The sequence below is a fragment of the Aptenodytes patagonicus genome, chromosome 9 (assembly GCF_965638725.1).
Source record: "Aptenodytes patagonicus chromosome 9, bAptPat1.pri.cur, whole genome shotgun sequence".
NCBI classification, from domain to species: Eukaryota; Metazoa; Chordata; class Aves; order Sphenisciformes; family Spheniscidae; genus Aptenodytes; species Aptenodytes patagonicus.
The window spans coordinates 12,122,718-12,142,084 of record NC_134957.1 but is presented as its reverse complement, the minus strand read 5'-3'; the positions used below and the strand labels follow the sequence as shown (position 1 = coordinate 12,142,084).

Here is a 19,367-nt window from a genome sequence, read left to right as displayed (position 1 = left end):
CAGGACACAGCTGTCTAGTTATCTTTCAGAAACTTACCTCAATAGCTAAGGACTCTTAGGTCACTCCTCTTCCCGCAATAAGCGATTCCCTCTCCTGTCCCTATCTTGAGTTTCTCTCAAGCATCCACACGGTTCTTCCTACCCCTGTAATCCTTCACGCCTTTCAGCACTGGCCCAGCTCTCAGTACAAATGTATCACTAGCCACTCGGTAACTGAACAAATAGTTTTTTAATAGAATACAGTAAGCAGGTGCTTCATCAACCTGCACAGCAGATGTTGCATGAAGAGGTTGGTCCCTCTGTAAGAGCCACAGCAGCACGTGGCAGCACCACTGAAGTTTTCTAGTTTTGGCTGTATTCTGTTCTTGGATGTGAATCTGTAAATAAATTCTAGCAGAGTGAGCAAAACAAGTACTTGACAGGAATTTTTGAATAAATATTCTGGGTATGTCATCTTTAAAGCCAGACATCCATCTTTTCTCCGTGTAATCTTAGCACCATGTTAGATTATTTTGTAACTGTTAATCTTTTAAGTATATTTTTAAAAAATGCTGTGAGGCCTTCCCAAATGCATGGTCTTCACATTCAGTAAGGGTTAGCACTGTGTTAGTGCTGCGGGGCCTCTGCGCCACCAAAGCCTGTGTCCTGACGTGAGCAGATCAATTCTTCATGTAAAAGAACAGTGAAGAGGCACCAGATCCCAGGAACTGGGCGGTTCCCAGTGCTCCTGTCTGTAGCCGCAGGAGGCTGCTGTCCCTGTCAGCCTCCTGGCAGTGGCAGGTCACCCATCTTGTGCCAGGGGCAGGTAGATGGTAACTGCCAACTCCTGCTTGTGCAGCAGTAGCTAGCAGCAGCTGAGGCAGCATGTTCAACCTTGCAGTGGAGCAAAAAGCTAGCAGTTCAGAGGCTTCCTCACACGCTTTCAGCTTCCTCCTCCTCTGTGCTGTGAGAGCCTTTGTCCTCTGAGGGCAGAAGAGGCTGGTGCTGACATGACTGATGTTTGTCTGCACTCCTCCACGAGGCGTGCAGGTCTGTCCTGCCTTGCTGCAGGAAGAGGGGCAGGAGGTCGGGGGTGAAGGGCATGTCCCTGAAGGCGTGCAGGAGGAAGATGCCGGACACGATGGTGAGGAAGCCACTGATGGTGCCGATGATGTTGTCTAGCACCATGTGTTGCCACTCCTTGAAGAGGATGGCAGAGCACATCATGACTGCTGTGGTGAACAGCACGTAGTAAATGGGTGTGACCACAGATGTGTTGAAGATGTCCAAGGCTTTGTTCAGATAGTTGATTTGGACGCTGATGCAGATCACCAGGCACACCAGGAGCACCCAGCCCAGTGGTTCTTTCAGGACTGGCTTCCCGGAAAACAGTTCTTTCAGGGCAATCCCCAAGCCTTTGACACAGGACACAGAAAGCGAGCCGATGGCGGAGCAGACCAAAACATAAACCAGGACATTGCTCTGTCCGTAACGGGGTCCAGCCACAAAGATAAGCAGAAGGGAGCTCACCAGCACACATACAGCAAATACAATGAATCCTTGGGGAAAGAAGAATTAAAGAGCTCTATCAGAGAACAGTAGCACCAGTGACAGATGTAACTGAACAGCAAGTAGAGATGGAAGACAGGCGGGTAACTGCCCCATCAGTATGTCTTTTTAGCCTCCACCTGTAGGGACCAGGGTTGGGAAGCAGAGTTGGTCTCCAGCCTGAGCAAAGCTGCAGAGACAACAGCAGCTCTATAGTGCTGATCACACCATCACCCCATAAGTCAGCCTGTCAGGGGATACAGCTGCCCGTGCTGGAAGGGGTAGGAGCACAGCCAGGCTCTACGGCACTAGCGGAGGTGGGGGGCTTGTTGACCAGGAAGACGAGAGGGCACAGCTCTGCAGGAGGCCCAAGAGGGTGGCAGAAAGCTTGGGAAGCCCTAGCTGAACTCTGTGGGCTGTGGTGGAATAAAGAGGAAAGCGCCACATCACAGGAGTGCGAGGTCCTGCCAAAACGCTCCCTCTAACGAGCAGCAGCATCTACCTGTTACTCTGCTTTGCTCTTCTCCCTGTGCTTCCTTCCTCCATCTCCTGTGGCTTATTCTGGCATTCATGCTATTGCCCAAATCATATCCTTGCAACCTGATTCATCCTCTAACATAAATACCAGGACTACTTGATCTTGGGCATAACTCCTTGAATTGCTCATTCATCTTTGCCTGAAGTTCCTCCTCTGTCTTCCCTCAGCCACACCACTGCCACACTCGTGTACAGGAATTCCATCTCCTATCCCAGCACTGCCACAGGCCAACCCCTTCTGCTGACAGCTGCAGCTAATTCCCATGCTCTTCATTTTTTGCATCTATACCTCATAGACAGTACAAAAAAAGCACTCTTGGTAACTGTTAATGACCCAAGTTCTCATCCTTGCTTCAGCACAGACCCAGTGACTTGGGAGCATCACCCAGACTCCCTCTCTGCGAAGTGGGGTTCCCGTCTGCTTCTTTCATCCGGGGTCAAGAGGACCTAACAGTCCTAAAAAGCCATTCTGAAGCTGACATGTCCCCTATGTTTTGAGCTAGTTAATAAGGTGTAAATCCTCTGAGCACATGCATTAAATGCTGTTTGACTGTCACCAATCTTTCATATTTAGAGTGTGGAGACCCCAGCCTTTTCCCACCACAGAAGGCAACCCACAAGCTATCCTGGACACAGGGGAATGTTTCCTCCACTGGTGCGCAGAAGAAGAATCAGCTCAATTACCCTTTAGTTCAGTCCTTCCCAATCTAGCCAAAAGTTGTATCCTACCTTCTACTGTCATTTCCAAGCCTGAAGTTGACAGGACCCCTTTTATTTAAGTACCTGGATCTTTCAGCTTCTCTGCCATTGACTCCAGGCTGGAAACCTCTTCTTCCTGTGGAGCATGGATCACCATCACCGTGGAGCCCAGGATACTCAGGATGCAGCCAATCTTCCCATGAACATTCAGCTGCTCATGCAGGAAGGTGGAAGACAGAACTGCACTGAAAGATAGTAAAAAAAACCCCAAAACCAATTAGGCCAAGGGATGGAGTACCTGAGGGAAGAGACAGAGGAAAGCAGAGCAACTGCTTTCACCACTAAGGTAGGTGAGGTAAGGGTGTTTCTGAGGCTGCTTACCTGACAAGGACACTTAGAGCACCCAGTGGAGTTACCAGCGTTGCAGGGGCAAAGGCATAGGCAGCAAAATTTGCTGCTTCTCCAACTCCCACTGCAAGAGAAACTCTGTCAGGTGAGCATCAAAGTAGGAGCAGTTCAGCATAATACAAGGTTGAGTGCAGTCAGAAGAGAGCCTCAGTTTCCACCTGAGCATCCCATGTTTCTCTGAGGTATGTCATGCAACCAGGAAAGAACAGCACCAGCAAGAACAAGCAGAAGCCCGATACAGGTTCTCTTGGGAAGAGAAGGCTCATGGTTACGCATGGTGATCCTTAGTCACACGTGGCTACGCAGATGAGCAGTAACCACAGGAAAATACTTCCATAATGTCCTCAAAGTTGAAAGGAGTTTTGACCCGTTTCGTATTTCTAAGACCTGTTCTTCTCCTGCAACAGCTTTTACAGCTTTTTAAAGGGTAAATCAAGTACAATTGGTTATTAATGTTGAAAAGTGTAAAATAGAGCAGCTGAAATCGCTGTAGCCTAAACCCACAGTGCTGGATGTGCTGTTATCAACTACATTGTCTGGGCGGGCCATTTCAGAAGCACTTAACCCAAGCCAGTTAGACTAGCTCCTCAACTCCTATTTAGCAGAGAAACCTGGTAATGCATGAGACTTCAGAATATTTTAGAGTTCTAATTAGATCAACAACATCCTCAGACACTCAGATAAAAATCAAGCAGTCAAACAATGATTGTAATAATAAAACACGAAAGCAACTGACAAACACACTCTTAAGTGTGTCTTGCTACAGTTTCAGAGTGGGTACTTACTGCACAGCAGCCCTGCCCACCAAAGCCATTCTTGCAGGTAGGCGTGACCTCCTTGCCCTAAGTGAGGAAGGAAGAGTAACAAGAAACCTCAGATGAAGCTACACAAAAGGCTCGTTATCCTGCCAGAACTGCCTCGGAGAAGCAAGCGGGAGCAGTCTGATCTCCTCTACGTGCAAGGCTGCCATGGGTCTGCCTGTCTTGTCACATATTGGCCTGACCCAGACGTGGGCAAGCACTGATTCTTCTACCCTAAAAGCAAAGATTTTATCCCCTGGTTCTCCCGCGTTTGAAAGACAGCAGTTTCAAGAACGCGCGAGTGGTTATAGAAACGTGTCTCTGTTGGCTATCGGCAGTGGCTGGCTATCCCTGTGGAAGAAGTCTGCTTTCAGACCAAAAAGCCCCAGAAGCAAGGAGCGGGGCGGCCAAGGCCCAGCGCTGGCCGGACTGCCCGGGCGGAGGCTGTGACGCGGCCTTTAGCGTCCGGGGAACGCGCCTCCGGGGGGAGCAGCTACTGTGACAGCCGGGGGGCTGTCTGCCCACGAGCCAGAGGCGGCGGTGATGGGCCGCTCGCAGGGGAGGCAACGGGGCGTTTTGCCCCTCCCACCCGTCAGCCCGGGCTCCCCCCCCCCCCCCCGGCCCGGGGCCGGCGGTACCTGCCCTGGCGCGGCCGCGGCGGCACAGCCGGAGCAGCCCCTTCTTCTTGAGGATGAAGCTGCCGCCGATGAAGGCGCTGGAGGCCAAGGCTAGGCCCAGCCCCACGTAGAAGCCAGACCGCCCGCCCGCGCCCCCCATGGCAGCACCGCCGCCGCTTCCGGTGCGCCGCCAACACCCTTCCCCCGGCGCCGGGCGGAGCGGAACGGTCGGTGCGGGTGGGGGGAGCCTATGCTGGCGCACCGGGCCTGGCTTCCGCTCGGGGCCGCCGCGGGGCGCGGGTGAGGGGCACCGGGGGAGGCGCTGGCAGCGCCGTTTGGGGCTGGGGCCGTCCGTGAGCGCCGGACGGGCTCTGCCGGGGGTGTCATCCCGACAGCAGCGCAGCCCCGGGCCCCGGAAAGGCCCCAGCTCCCCCCGCCGCCGCCCCTGTGCGGGACGCCCGTGGGTGAGAGCCTGGCCCTCGGGGTGCTGGGCTGGGGTTGCCTTGTGGGAGCCTTCTTGGCGACGAGGTGATTGTATCTTGTTCTCCAAGCTGAAAAGAAAGGATGAGTAAGAGCAAGGACGATGCTCCGCATGAGCTGGAGAGCCAGTTCGTGCTGCGGCTGCCGCCGGTAAGAGACCGTTCGGTCTGGTACAGCTGAAGTGGCCACCATCACGTTTAACACGCAGCTCAGTCCAGTTTGCTTGGCGGGCACGGGGGCTGGGAGAGGGATTAGCAACGCGGGTGAAGTCAGTGGGAAATCTGCGGACCTGGCAAGGGACATGGAAGGGGTGGGATGCTTTTGGCCTTGGGTAGCCCATTCCCACGAATTTGAACAGTTTTTCCACGGCCTCCTCTTGAGAGGTGCTCCTGTGACACAGAGCAGGAGGCTCGGAAGACAACTAGGGAGGAAATTTCTATAAGGGTAGAGCTTTAGCAAGTGCTGGGTCTTCAGTTGCTATGGCTGTCAGTGTACCTGATGCTATTTGTTAGATGCTTAAAGCTGAGACTGTCCCCTGCGGAGACCACAAGAGCTTGGTGAGGGGAGCTGTAACTTCCCCCAGAGCTGTGGTCCTCTGGTAGGGTATCTCTGTCGGGGGCCTCACGCCACTGTCACAGCTGTATCATGTCGGGGGGTGTGAAGGGCACTGGGAATAACAGAGCCACAGGGTTAACGCGTGGTATTGGGAGGAGGGTGCAATTTTCATTGTGGTTCTTGCAGTTGTTTTTCTGCATTGGGATGGCAGGGGTGTTTAAAGCTGGGTAGGTTGGACAGAAGCCTTTGATGATTCTCGGAGGAAGCACACTCAGTCCTGACGTAAGTCTGTCCAACATTCCCAGGAATATGCCTCCACTGTGCGGCGAGCAGTACAGTCCGGGAATGTCAACTTGAAGGACAGGCTCACCATTGAGCTACATGGTGAGTGAGCAGTATCAGGACATCTTAAAACTCCTCTGACTGTCCGCACGTGAAGCTGTGCAACTTGCATGTGTTTTCCCATGAAATTTCTGCTGCCCAGGAATGTATTGCTCAGTTTAGCTGTTTAGCAACAGCACTAACCTGTCCTGTGGCTTTCCGCAGCGGATGGGCGCCATGGGATTGTCCGCGTAGACCGGGTGCCACTGGCAGCCAAGCTGGTGGATCTGCCCTGCATCATTGAGAGCTTAAAAACCATTGACAAGAAAACCTTCTATAAGACAGCGGATATTTGCCAGGTATGGGCTATCCTCCTTGCCTGCCCCAACAGCTTAACTCCTTGCTCCCCTCTCCAGGAAAACCCTTGTACACTTTGGGAGCTGGACACCCAGTATAACATGGCCAATTTTTGTATTCTCACAATATTAGCAGTTTAAAATTCCCCACTCCGCTTGGTGTTTAGAAATCTCATTTCTGAAGCATGAAATGTGATTGTCCTTGTAACAGCTTAACTGCTGCTGTGTTTAGATATGAACTGAGCTGGGTGTGAAACATTGTGTTTCTCGTACCCCATGCCCATGAATCCCTTTGGCTCACAATATGCAGTGGGAAGTCACTGTTCATCTTCCAGAAAAGCTTTCACATCCTTTTGTCCTTGCGTTACAATAAGCACCCTTTGTGTTTATACGGGGATTCCAGATGCTCGTTTGCACTGTGGATGGTGATCTCTACCCCCCTTTGGAAGAGCAAAGTGTGAGCACTGACCCCAAGGCAAACAAGAAGAAAGACAAGGACAGAGAAAAGAAATTCATCTGGAACCATGGCAGTGAGTAGAGGCTGTGCCAAACCCCTCCATCCCACCACCCCAGTGTCCCTACAGCTGTGCAGGGCACTCACCACTGCCGTGTCCCAGCTGTGCTGCTGCTCCGTTTTCAGTGCTGTCTCTGTTCCTGAAGGGATCTTCTCCCTTTTGGCATGCAGCTCTCCCATTAGGCCATCTGTCTGACACATGCAATCTGTTTCCTCTGTCACAGTCACTCTTCCCTTGAAAAATGTACGGAAGAGACGTTTCCGGAAGACGGCTAAGAAGAAGGTGAGTTGCTTCTCACACAGATGCAGGTGCAATAACCAAGGGATAGGAAGGCAGAGGCATTAGAGCTGTAACTGTCTATTAGTCCAGAAAACATGTAATTTCTTAACATTGCTTCACATGTTTCCTTGCACGAGATGAGGGTGAAGGGAGGGTAGTAGATTTAAACACTTCCTTGGGTGCTTCCTCCATGTTTTCCAAGATGCTCCTGAGGGGAAAATCCTCTGTGCAGAGAACTGCTGGACTCCATTCCTGCGGCTGCCTTGCCATAGCGCATCTCTTCCTGCTCATAGAGAAGAAAGGAAGACTTGCATGGAAATGAGACTTCGCTCATTCCTGCTTTCTCAGCTGAAATCTGTCTATGCATAGCCTGTTCACTTCCCCAGCAAGCAACACTACAAATAGAATAACTGTCATGTCAGCTGGGGGAGTGACAACAGATGGAGCTCAGAGACTGACTCTGTGCATATGCACAAGCCAGGCAAGGTGTTGGGGAGATGCAGCACTGTGAGGCTGGGAAGACTTGTTCTTCTCTGCTTTGCAGTTTCTGAGAACAGGATGGAGTGTTATTTTGCATGACATTTGAGAAACAAATTACTTGAGACATTCTTATAGCTCACAGGAGAGACTTGATGTCACTGCATTAAGATTCCTGGCTAATTTAGAAGTGAAAAATGAAACCTTCTTTTGAGTGAGATGGGAAGGAGTTGAGCTGACCATCCATCAGGAAACTCAAGGACTTTCTGCATACACACAGAAAGTCTTATTTCATAAGTAGTATAAGTAGAAAAATGAGAGTATACAACCCACCAAGGAGCTCTGTACAAAAAAGATGGATTGCTTTCTGGAGGTGCATAAATTACTTTTAGGGTGAACTTGAGCAAAGGCTGAGCAGAAAGCATAAGAGAAGAAAGGCTTGAAATAGGTCTCTGTTCAGAGGTGGAGGGTTGGAGTTGACCAGCACCAGCAGCCTGCACGAGGCATTTAACAGTGTCTCTGTTCTCTTTCCCCTCTCTGACCCAGTATATTGAGTCTCCTGATGTGGAAAAAGAGGTGAAGCGTCTCCTGAGCACAGATGCTGAAGCTGTCAGTGTCCGTATCCTTTTAGGAGAAAAAAAGCTCAAGTGGGGGACAGGACACTATGTGTGACCTGGGGGTTGTGGAAAGGGGAGACAAGTTCAGCTTTGTGTGAGTGTGAGAGGCTGGGGACGTAAGCACACAAGAGGCACTGAAGTTTTGGAGCTTCATCTTTGCCTTGTTCAAAGCTCATTGTTTCTTCATGGTGACCTTCCTTGCAGACTGTACTATTGTACTGAGCAGGAACTTAAGTAACAGCAGAGAAGTCATCAAAAAGAGGCTGGGGTGGTTCGTCCTGGATATCCATAGCGGCAAGGCCAGACTTGTTGGAGGGGCGGTGATCTCCTGCAGTTTTTAGCATTCTTTCATCATACTGCATCTTTCACATTCCTCTTTTTCCCTTGACTCGTCTGTTCCTGCTATCAGGCTGGGAAGTCATTGCTGAAGATGAAACAAAAGAAGTAGACAACCATGGTTCGCTCACCGGCCTGGACATCTCCTCCCCAGGGATGTCGGGACATAAGCAAGGCCATGGCTCCTCAGGTGCAGTGGGGAAGGCTGTTGTTTTCTTTCTAGCCACTAAGTAATCAGTTGGGCCCATTCTCTCTGGGGTAAGCCCTAACCAGAGTGAAGGAGAGAGGACATTGAGACAGGCACCCTGTACTGACGTGGTCCCTGGCAGGCAAAGAGTGCTGGAAGGTCATCAGCTGTGTTTTTCCTCTTCCCTTTTGCACACCCCTAGAACATGATGAACTGCGGGAGATATTTAATGACATCAGCAGCAGCAGCGAAGATGAAGATGAGAGGGATCATCATGACGACGAAGACCTGAACATCATGGACACTGAGGAGGACTTGGAGAGGCAGCTGCAGGACAAGCTGAATGAGTCTGATGGGCAGCAACAGGAGAACGAGGGGTCCAACCAAATAGGTGAGTAGGTGGCAGAGCGCAGCAGAATCGCCGGGGTGCTAGGCAGGCTGCGCTGCCCAGCTCTGCTGCTGCTCTGGGTCTGAACTTGCTCTTCCAGTCATGGGGATCCAGAAACAGATTGACAACCTGAAAAGTAAACTCCAGGAGACTCAGGACAGGAGGAAGCGCCAGGAAGATCTCATCATGAAAGTGGAGAACCTAGCCCTCAAGGTGAGAGCTCTCTCTCTCTTCAAGTCTTCTGCTTAACACTGGCTTGCCATTAGATCCAGCAAACTGATTCAGCTGCTGCCCTGGAAAAGCCAGGGGCCTTTGCCTGCTGGGTTAAAAATGATTATGGTGTGACCATACACACTCCAGCATTTCCCCATGGAGGCAAAACAATCCATGAAACTGCAGGAGATAAGGGGGCTGGTTGTCAGTGCAGCCTGGGACTTGCTGCACCATTTGACATGTGCCAGCACCCGTTCAGCTGAGAACACGTTGGTAACTGTGGTCTGGCATGTTTGTCTCTGCAGACCCGTCTCCAGGCTGTGCTGGATGAGTTCAAGCAGCAGGAAGAGCGAGAGAAGCAGCAGGTGAGGAAACTCCCACAGTGGAGTGGGAAGGACTGGGGCACTACACGGTTCTAGGCTTGGCCTCTGACAAAGTTTCCTGATCTTGTACCACACCAGCTGCTTTGAACTCTAGTGTTACAGGTCAGGTGTGGTTGTACCTCATCTGTACTTGTGTGGGGCTTCCTAAGACACAAGGAGGTATAGGAAATGGGGTTGATTGCAGCCTTCCTTCTGGAGGAGCAGTGAGCCAGAACATGTCTAGTCAGCAGTCCAAAGCTGCTAGGATTGCTGCCTGGGGTAAAACATGACACAGAAACCCACTAGCACCCATGTACAAGAAAGGGAGTAGCTGTAGGGTCTTGGCAGATTTCCTTCCTGGGCAGCTCTGCTGAGTTTCAACCAGATACCAAGGCAGGAGGTTCCCACTCCCCAGGTACCTGTTGTGTGGCTTCATCTTGTGGGCAGTGCTGAGTTCTGCCCTAGAGGTGCCCAGGCACGGCTCCCTGCAACGTACAAGCAAAGCAGCCACTGGCGTAGGTGGAAGATCCGCAGAAACATGGAAGTGCTTGGGCTGGAGCTGCCAGGAGTCCCAGCCATGCTTTACTGTAATGCTTCACTCTCTCTTCCCAGATGACATCCCTGCAGGAGCAGCTGGAATCCCTCATGGAGAAGTGAGGAGCGGGCCTTGATTTTTGCACCTGTGAGCAGAGCTGGAAGTTCATCTGCCATGCTGAAGTTTTTGCTCTAGTCCCACACTTCTGTTGCCAGATGTGCTGCTGGGCAGTGCTAGAGGCCCCATGCCCAGAGCTGCTCTCACATACATTCTGCTGGGCTTGGCTGAGTGGAGCTAAAGAATTGAACTATGCCTGTGAGAGCAGCCAAAACACTGGGTTTACTGTAAATATTCAGCACCATCCTCCCAGAGGGGTTTAGTTCTCCCTGGGACAGTGCGGTGCAGCTTTCTGCATCTTATTGAGTCTTGGACTTGATGGGCTGTGGCCTGGTGGGAGCTTGTTCTTGTGTTTGGAGAATGCTTGTGTCTGCAAACCAGGCTCAATAAAGTACCGTTTCCAACGCTGGTCTGTTTCTCCGTGGTCTCTGGAGCACAGACTAGCACTGCCTTTTGCCAGCTTGTGCCTGACCACACACAGCCCCTGGCTGGTGCTCGCACCAGCATTGTTGGGCTCCTTTGCTGAGATGCTCCTTGTGTGGCTGGGTCAAAGGGAGACTGCGTGCAAAGGGGACCCTGTGAGCTGTCGCTCTGTGGGAGGAACGAGGCCCTCCTGATCAGGGAGTTTCTTTAATTCTTCACAGACTAGGCAGGCAAATCCCAGATTAACCTGGCAGTGTGGGAAGAGGATTAGAAAGGCAGTTCCAGAGCACAATGGAGGGCACTGCGGGCTTCACCAAGGGTGTGCCACGGTGGGACGCCCCTCTCGCAACCTGAAGGGCAGGGGAAGGGGAGAAGGCTTCCAAGCTCTGCCCGCAGTACGGAAAGCGAAAGGCCAGCAGAAGCCCCGGGGGATGACATGCGTGTCCAGATAGTCAAGAAAGGGAGATACCCTGAGGAAGACGCGGAGCTCGGGAAGGGTCAGAGCACACCCGTGTGCATGTGCCTGTGACCTGCTCCTGGGGGCCAGCAGGAGCAGCCATGGAGGAAACCTACCTGCTGAATGTGGAAGGGGTCAAGAAGAAGATTCTGCATGGAGGCCAAGGGGAGCTGCCAAAGTTGCAGGATGGGAGCAAGGTAAGTCGTCTTGGTTGTTACCCCAAAGCCGTAGAAGAGGGGAGTGGACCCAACACCACTAGCCCTGTCCATTATGGTTAAATTCCGTGCTCACAAGCTAAGCTCCAGGTCTGCGGTATGGGGAGATCCCATCTCCAGGAGATCCCTTGCAAGGGGGGTACAGGAAGGGCTGTTTTGGGCACAGGCAGCCACATTGCCCTCACAGTGACAGCTGACATTGCCTGCTGCCTTCACCTTGCATTGGTGCTGTTACCTGCCTCCTTCCTCTATCCTGGGGCCATCAGAGCTCAGTGGCCACGATGGGTTGCTGGAAATCCGCCTCTCCTGATGCGTGTCAAACAGGAGTGAGGGGTGCCAATGGGGAGCTTTTGGGGGTTTCAGAGATTCCCCAGCCTATGGGTATGGGTAGATCAGTGTGGGTTCCGCCAGGTCCTGGTGCATGCTGTGGGAGCACTCTCTACTGGGTTATAAAGAGGGCTCCAAAGAGAGCAGCAAGATATGGGCATTAAGTTACTCCACCATCTGCTTGCTGTCTAAGACAAGTGGGTAGGAAGTACAGTCTCCTGCTGCAGATGGAGAGCTGCCAATCATATCAGCACCTCAACAAGAGCAGGCTTAGCCCCGCGTCCTGGCCCTATGGCAGAGGGATTCAGGGCTGGCGAGGGGACGGAGGGCTTTCACTGCAGTGCCTGCCCTGGCTCAACACTGAGCTTTCTCCGGGGCAGATCACCTTCCACTTCCAGACACTGAAGGATGACTTTGAGCGGACAGTGATTGACGACAGCCGGGAAGCTGGCATCCCCATGGAGATCATCGTGGGCAAGATGTTCAAGCTGGAGATCTGGGAGACGCTGCTCAGCTCCATGAGAGCCGGGGAGGTGGCCGAGTTCTGGTGCGACGCCATCGTGAGTGAGGGGCCCATGGGCGCCCACTCCCCTCCTTTCTGCAGAGCCAGGGCACAGGACCATGCACCCCAGAGATGCTCCAGCCTCGTCTGGTGCAAGCACAGGGGACACAGGTGTCACTTAGCCATGGCACCAGGGGGGCTGCCCCAGAGGAAGGGGGTGCAGGCTGGCCCCATGCAGCTGAGCGGGGTGCTCCCCCTCCTTGCAGCACACAGGCATGTACGCCCTGGTCTCCAGGGGCATGCGGAGGATCGCAGAGGGCCGGGACCCCCTGGAAGGGCAGAAGCACCGCTGTGGCATGGGCAACATGTTTGACTACCACAGCACAGGCTATGATGACCTGGACGAGCTGCAGCGGACACCGCAGCCCCTCATCTTCATCATGGAGTTGTTCCGGGTAAGGGGGATGGTGGGGATGGCTGCCAGCGCGGGGACAGCCAGGGCAGGCAGCTCAGCTCCCACTGCCCGTACAGGTGGAGGAGCCCTCGGCATACAAGCGAGACACCTGGGCTATGAGCAAGGAGGAGAAGCTGGCAGCGGTGCCCGTGCTGCACAGCGAGGGCAACCGCCTTGTCCTCTGCAAGGAGTTTGGGCAGGCAGCGGCGAAGTACCAGGAGGCTGTCATCTGCCTGAGGAACCTCCAGGCCAAGGTGAGCAGGACACAGCCACCTCCTGTCATCCCTGCCTGGGTTTCCTCAGCAAAGCACTACCCTGTGGGCCCTGGGTGCCCGGGAGGGGACAGCCACAGCTGTGAACTAAATGGCTCTCTGGGGCAGGAGAAGCCATGGGAGGATGGATGGCTGAAGCTGGAGAGCCTGGTCACGCCACTGGTGCTCAACTACTGCCAGTGCCAGCTGGAGCTGGGCGAGTACTATGAGGTGCTGGAGCACACAACAGAGCTCCTCCAGAAACACAACGGTACCCATGCCCTGCATCCTACCCCCCTGCTGTGCCCACAGCCCCCAGGGACTGTGTCCTCTGGATCCCCCATCCATGACAATGCTCAGCCCACATCCCTCTGCCTGTGATGGTACCTATATCATTTGGATCCTCATGTCCACTGCAGAACCTGTGTCCCAGGTCCCCCTGCCCATGACAGTGCCCATGTCCCTGGTTTCCCCTGCCCATGATGGCACCTGCACCCCATGTCCTCTAGGTCCCCCTGCCCATGATGTTGTCCAACACCATCCAGATCCCCTGCCCACCATGGTTCCCCCTGCCCACCATGGTTCCCCTTGCCCGTGATGATCCCTGCACCCCATGTCCCCTGGTGTCCACAGTGGTACGTGCATGGCCCAGGTCCCCCTGCCCATGATGGTACCCCTACCTACAAGTGTGTCCACTCCATGTTCTCCTGCCTATGATGGTACCTGTGCTCTGTGTCCCCTGGGTTCCCAGGGTCTCCAGCTCCTGTGGCTGGTGGCCCTGAGCTTCAGGACCCCTGCTGGGGGCTCTCCTCTCCTGGCAGAAAACGCCAAGGCCTATTTCAAGCGGGCGAAGGCCCACGCTGCTGTATGGAATGAGCGAGAGGCGCGGGAGGACTTCCAGCGGGTGGCTCACCTTGACCCCTCCATGGCAGCTGCTGTGAAGAAGGAGCTGAAGCAACTGGGGGAGAGGATGAGGAAGAAGCATGTGGAGGATCGAAAGCGCTACCAGGGGCTCTTCCAGCCACCTCAGGGGCCACGGGCCAGTGAGGAGCAGGAGAGCAGGGAGGTGGGTGACAGGGCGATGCTGCAGGAAGAGGCATCCCAGGGTGAGGCTGAGGTCCTGGAGACCCCTGGGCAGGGGGAGCAGGGTGCAGGGACCAAAGAAGCAGAACAACCAGGGGCTGACCAAGCAGAACAAGGGACCCCTGGGGCTGGGTGTGAAGGAGCAGTGCCCAGAGGAGAAGCAGCCCAGGGGCAGCCTGCAGGGGTGGAGGTGGAAGCAAGGGATGGGATGGGACTGGGGGAAGAAGCAAACCTAGGCATCTGTGGGCCAGAGCCAGAGAGCTGGGGAGCAGAGAGGGGGGCAGAGGAGGAAGATGAGAAAGAAGAGGAGGGAGAGGAGGAAGATGAGAAAGAAGAGGAGGGGGAGGAGGTGGAGAAGGAGGAAGAAGAGGGGGAGAAGGAGGAGGAGGAAAAGGTAGAGGAGGACGAAAAGGAAGAGAGCTCAGCAGCAGAGATGGAAAAGCTGGCTCTAGGGCAATGTGGGGCAGCAGGGGGGACAGAGGCAGCAGGACTCAGGCAGGGGCTGGAGCAGGGAGCCAGTGGGGCAGAGGGAGCTGGGACAGGGAGTGTGGCCTTGGCTGAGCCAGGCAGAGCTCCAGAGCCAAGGCCCCCCAGCAAGGGGCTGGGGCCAGCTGAGGGGCCCCCAGACCTGGAGGACAAAACACCCAGAGAGGCGCTGGAAGAGGGGAGCTGCAGGGAGCAGCGAGCAGGCAGCGGCCAAGGAAATGCTGGAGAAGGCAACATCCCCCCAGACAGCTTCACCCCTGGGGCAGTGCTCCAGGCTGGGCACTTGGGGGCAGATGAGGAGCTGGGCAGAGGGGCAGAAGTACCCCCCTGCCCCATAGCAGCCCGGGAAGGGGGTGATGCACCCCCAGGGCAGTGCAACGAGAGCAGAGAGCTTGGGGCCACGACCCTGGGGCATGGCCAGCCCTGAGCAGGGCCGGTTACCCCTGGATGGCGGAAGGGCTGCCGGATCACTGACAAGGAGGCACAGCACAGACAGTGGGGCTGCTGTATGCTGAGGGAGCTCCAGGGCTGGGGACTGGCCCTGCAGTGACATGGGAACAATGCTGTCCTCACCCTGCCGCCACCGGGACCACCGGCCCCGCTGTGCAGCAGCGCCTGCTGCCTCACTGCCCCGACACATTGGCTCCAGCGCCTTTCAGCTGGGCCCTGCTGAGCTTTGCTGGCTGAGAAATAAAAGCTTTTCCTTGGCACCATGTGCTGGATTTGTTCCTGGACGTGACTGGCTTCCCTGATCACAATCTGCACCTCCTGCCTTGCCCTGGAGCCTGCAGCGCAGGGATGGGGCATTTTGCTCTACTCTTGAGAGGGGGAGTTAAAGAGGCTGCATTTCACCCCCATTTAAGCTCCTGAATCCCTTATGTGTGAAAGCTGTCCCCATACTCCCCTGCAGTACTACCATGTCAGGCCTTTGCCCAGCAGCGTCAGCCCCTCCAGGTTGGACTGAGAGCAGGTCCAGCCCTACAGCTATCAGTTCTGGGCAGGCTTCATTGTCAGCCAGGGCTGGGCTGCACCCTGTGTGGCAGGGAGGGCCTGAGACGCCCCAGCCTTGCCCTAGGCTAGTCCTCAACTGAGCCCCTCACTGTGCCATGGAGACACGGGGAACATGGGCAGCACTTGGGGCAGCGGCACACGGACACCTCTGGGCACTGGAGACCTAATGGGGCTCCAGGGAAAAAGCATGGAGGGAGAGGACTGCCTGCCCAGCATCCCACTGCTGCCTACATCCTTCCTGGGGCTGAAGGGTTTCCTACAGCAGAAGTTCCCAGGCAAGGAAGAGGGACTGTCCCCACACAGCCCCTGTCCCAGCCCTCAGGCTGCTGTGTGGCTCTGAGCAGACCTTGCTGGAAGAAGACGAAGGAAGATGGTGGTTGGGGGACGCACCTGTGTCTGGGGAGCCCAGGGCTCTGCTCACAGCTTCTGCTCTACCTCGAATGGTGTGGATGTCACCCTCAGCCAGGGTGACAGAGGGCACAGGGACATCCATGTCACAGCAGCCCTACAGGAGCGGTGCCAGGATAGCAGAGGGCCAGGAGCTGCCTTGACTTAGCTGAGGTGCACAGACAGAAGAGGCCAGAGCACTGATCCGGGTCTCAGTATAAATACAAATTTATTCTCTTTCCAGAGCAGAGATGGTGCAAAGCAGCAAGTACAGCAGCGCCACAGTACATGGTTACCAGAGCATTAGCCAGCCTGCTCCTCTCTCTGCCGCATCCTGGCTCCCAAACACAGCCCACCCTCACCCTGTACCCGACAGCCCAAGCACCCAGCCTGGCCACCACTGCTCCCCACACCTGGCACCGGGGCCAGCAGGTCTGCCCTCATCCTGCCTTTTCCTTCCTCCAGCTCCCCCCAGCCTGGGTACTCCTGACCTCATCCTCAAGCCAAAACCTCACTCCTCCCCACGCTCCCTCCATCCTGCTGCTGGGATAACAGGGGGGTCCAGCCGGGTCTTGCAGGCTAGCATGTGGTCCCTCACCACAGTCAAACAAGCAGCCTGACACATAGCAAGCTTACAGCCAGCCTAACACCAATGCCACCACTACTGCCCTCCTGCCACTCGCCTGGGTGTGAGAGGGGTTGGCAAGGACAGCAACCCGCACCACTGCTAGTGGACACTGCAGCACAAGACCCCAAACACCTGGCCATAAGGCTCATACTGCCTAATCCCCGGTGTGGGCACTGCTTCGCACCTCTGCCAGCATGTCAAAGGCAACCGCCCACACAGCCCTGTGCCCCCACATGTTGCCTTGGTCCGAACCTCCTTGAACAGCTCACTACTGCATCCTGTCCCAGCCAGCGACAACAGCCCTGTCCCTGTCCTCACAGCAAGCCCTGTTTTGGGCAGGATGCTTCACACTGGCATGCAGCCCTGCCCTGCCCCGAGGGCTCAGGCATCTCATCCCTCCTCAGCCTGTGGCCCCAGAGCACCAGCACCATCTCAGCCTCTGATCTGGGGCACCCCACAGCACCTGACTCCACCTCTTTCTCAACATAACACAGCATGAGACAGCCAGCCTGAGAGCGCCTTTGGGACCAGGAGCCACCATCACTGAGCTACCCCACCAGCTTGCAGAACAGCCTCCTCCACTGCCTGGCGGGACTCGCCTGCTTCCAACGAGTGCCTCAAGCCCCTCAGCCCAGCTCAAATTGGGGGACAGCAGCAGGGCAGCTGCTCCTTGGGGGCAGCAAGGAGGTGCCCTGCCTGTTCTGCTGCCTGTCCACACCGCTATGCTTCTGCATCACAGCTCAACATCCCGGTGGCCCCAGGGCTGGAGCTATGGCTGGAGAAACCCCTTCCCACAGTGCCACGGGGATGGGCAGCTGCAGGAGCTGAGGCTCCGCAGGGATGGAGCCGAGTCCAGGCAGGACAGGCTCTCTGTGCCACGGCAAAGGCACAGCTCCCCAGGAAACCAGCTGGGATGCAGTACCTGCTGTTGGTCCAGCCCTCTGCTGAGCTGCCCTCACAGCAGCCCTGCTCCAAGGCAGCACCAGCAACGAGGAAGGTGCTGGTCCCTGTGGGAGCAGATGTTGGGCTGGACTGAAAGTGAAGGGCAGCTGCACTTACAGTATTAGAATTTAATGGAGTGAGTCCATGAGAGTATTTAAGTACAGAATATATATATAATATATAGAAATATATGCAAATTAAATGATAAGGCTCTGTTATAAAGACCCTCTCAAGATAAGGCTACTAGCTGGGCTGAAGCTCTAACATGGACTCAACCCTACCCCATAAACCTTGCAGACTCTCCCCACCAGACAGTATATGCCTGCCTGGCTGTGGAGCCCTGGGTGGCAGAGAGAGTTCAATCCGTAAGGCTGGCAGCTGGATGCTGTTAGAAAAAGTTCTTTTAAAAACTGGGTGGCTCCAGGAGTGTTTTGGTGCCCCTGGGCACAACTGAAGAGTAGCAGGATGCTGAGCTCTGCATCCCCCAAGGGCTGCGGTCAAAGGTAGCAGCCCGCAAGCACAGGGGGAGACAGGCAGCTTTCAAGGCTTCCGTTCTTTCTTCTGAACCTTTCCACCCAGGCTTGGACACTGTGGCTGAGTGACTGAACCAGTCTCCTGGGGAGCCCACAGTCCCACTCCTGCATGACCTATGTTCCCCTGAGATCTTCTGGAGCTGGCAAGCATCCTGCGCAACCGGCTCAGAAGGAGTCTGTGCGAGGTCTGTTGCAGCACAGGGAACATGGCAGGGAGAGGAAGGGGAGGAAAGCAGCCAGGTAGCTGGTTAGAAAAAGCCTCTGGCTCACAGGAGGTGTTAGATAAGGGAGGTCATACCTGAAAGAGAAATGGAGAAGTCAGGAAAATAGGACCCAGAGCCACCTGGTTAGAACGGGGCTGCTGCAGAGCCAGGAGGATCCTGCTCAGGGATGGCAGAAAGTGGGCAAGGGTCTGTGTGGGCAGAGAGGGAAGCTCTCCCCCACCTCGTGTTAGTGCTGGCACCAAGCAATGTCTCCCCGCAGCACATGCATGGGCAGCCTGGGCGAGGGACCAAGTGCTGCTCCCAGGCTGGAGCACAGAGGGACAGCAGAAAGACCAACACCAAACCCCACTGGGCGAGTGGAGCGCCGTCCACACATGCATCCCCCAGTCCTCCTCCCTTCTGGGAAGAGCCATCCATGAGCATCTAGGAGAGCTTGCAGCATTGCTTCCATCTCGCCAGGTAACTGGGGCCTCGACCTCTCCTGGAGAGTGGTCTGGACAGGGACAAAGTGTGGAGGTGGCTCAAGGTGATCACTGCAAACTCGATGCTGGCAGGTCTGTCCATGTTCACAGTGGGGAGCCCCCCAGGGTGCAGGGTCCTGAGCAGGGCAGGAGGCTGCCTTGCAGCTCATCTGGGGGAATCTACTTGGTCCATACTCTTGGCAGCTCTGATTGCCTCTCCTTGCAGATGTGAAACCTCCTCCTCAACCTCTCTGTGCCCAGGCCACACACCTGTCCCAGCAGCACCACGTCAGCGTAGCTCTTGGCTGTAGGCGCTGTGGGGGATCAGCTGTCGCAGGGAAGCTGGGATCGGGGCAGCGCTCCATGGGGAAAACCTCATCTGAGGGAGCAGTAAGAGGCCAGAGAGGGGGATTTCACTTGAGTACCTCGAGAGTTGGGGAAGGCGCTCCGCAGCTTCTCCATGATGTCTTCCAGGCACACGCTGACTTCCTGGGTTTTGATTTCCACCTCGTCTGCAGCAGGAAAGAGGGCAGCGTGGGTGAGTAGGCTCTCTGGGCATCCGTCTCGCCAGCCAGCATCTCTGCAGGATGGCAGGGCACAGGCAGCTTCCTGCAGCATTGAACCAAGGGAGCAGGGCAGAGAGCTCAGCCCAACCCC

The 19,367-nt window shown here is 55.2% G+C and overlaps 4 protein-coding genes across 8 annotated transcripts in view; 2 read left to right on the top strand and 2 right to left on the bottom strand.

The window, feature by feature from the left end:
- Positions 1-210: 210 nt before the first annotated feature.
- LOC143164501 (magnesium transporter NIPA2-like) lies at positions 211-4,757 on the bottom strand. The gene is made up of 5 exons (XM_076347164.1): positions 4,610-4,757; positions 3,957-4,013; positions 3,145-3,235; positions 2,848-3,008; positions 211-1,538 (listed from the first exon to the last, which is right to left on the bottom strand). Exons 1-5 carry the CDS (start codon positions 4,746-4,748, stop codon positions 913-915), a joined length of 1,074 nt encoding a protein of 357 aa, XP_076203279.1. The 5' UTR covers positions 4,749-4,757; the 3' UTR covers positions 211-912.
- Positions 4,758-4,901: 144 nt separating this feature from the next.
- TAF7L (TATA-box binding protein associated factor 7 like) lies at positions 4,902-10,734 on the top strand. 2 transcript variants are annotated; one of them, XM_076347166.1, is made up of 12 exons: positions 4,902-5,052; positions 5,140-5,218; positions 5,929-6,007; positions 6,170-6,303; positions 6,704-6,830; positions 7,039-7,097; positions 8,118-8,190; positions 8,598-8,714; positions 8,914-9,102; positions 9,200-9,312; positions 9,618-9,677; positions 10,287-10,734. In XM_076347166.1, the coding sequence occupies exons 2-12, from the start codon at positions 5,153-5,155 to the stop codon at positions 10,329-10,331; spliced, it is 1,062 nt and encodes a 353-aa protein (XP_076203281.1). In that variant the 5' UTR covers positions 4,902-5,052; positions 5,140-5,152; the 3' UTR covers positions 10,332-10,734. The 2 variants fall into 2 exon arrangements, with proteins under 2 accessions (XP_076203281.1, XP_076203280.1); XM_076347165.1 differs by having other exon boundaries at positions 4,902-5,218.
- A 573-nt stretch (positions 10,735-11,307) lies between these two features.
- LOC143164692 (aryl-hydrocarbon-interacting protein-like 1) lies at positions 11,308-15,488 on the top strand. Its single transcript, XM_076347612.1, has 7 exons — positions 11,308-11,403; positions 12,129-12,308; positions 12,517-12,705; positions 12,782-12,958; positions 13,085-13,226; positions 13,777-14,021; positions 15,435-15,488. Exons 1-7 carry the CDS (start codon positions 11,308-11,310, stop codon positions 15,486-15,488), a joined length of 1,083 nt encoding a protein of 360 aa, XP_076203727.1.
- A 645-nt stretch (positions 15,489-16,133) lies between these two features.
- The window catches only part of DRP2 (dystrophin related protein 2), a 30,541-nt gene continuing 27,307 nt past the window's right edge, over positions 16,134-19,367 (bottom strand). For 2 of the 4 annotated variants that reach the window (XM_076347160.1, XM_076347163.1), the window contains 2 exons: positions 19,136-19,290; positions 16,134-18,323 (listed from right to left, as the gene is read on the bottom strand). In XM_076347160.1, the coding sequence (XP_076203275.1) occupies positions 18,318-18,323; positions 19,136-19,290 (161 nt within the window). In that variant the 3' untranslated portion in view covers positions 16,134-18,317. Of the gene's footprint in view, positions 18,324-18,766; positions 19,291-19,367 lie in introns of those variants that run through there. The other 2 variants (XM_076347162.1, XM_076347161.1) reach the window with 2 other exon arrangements.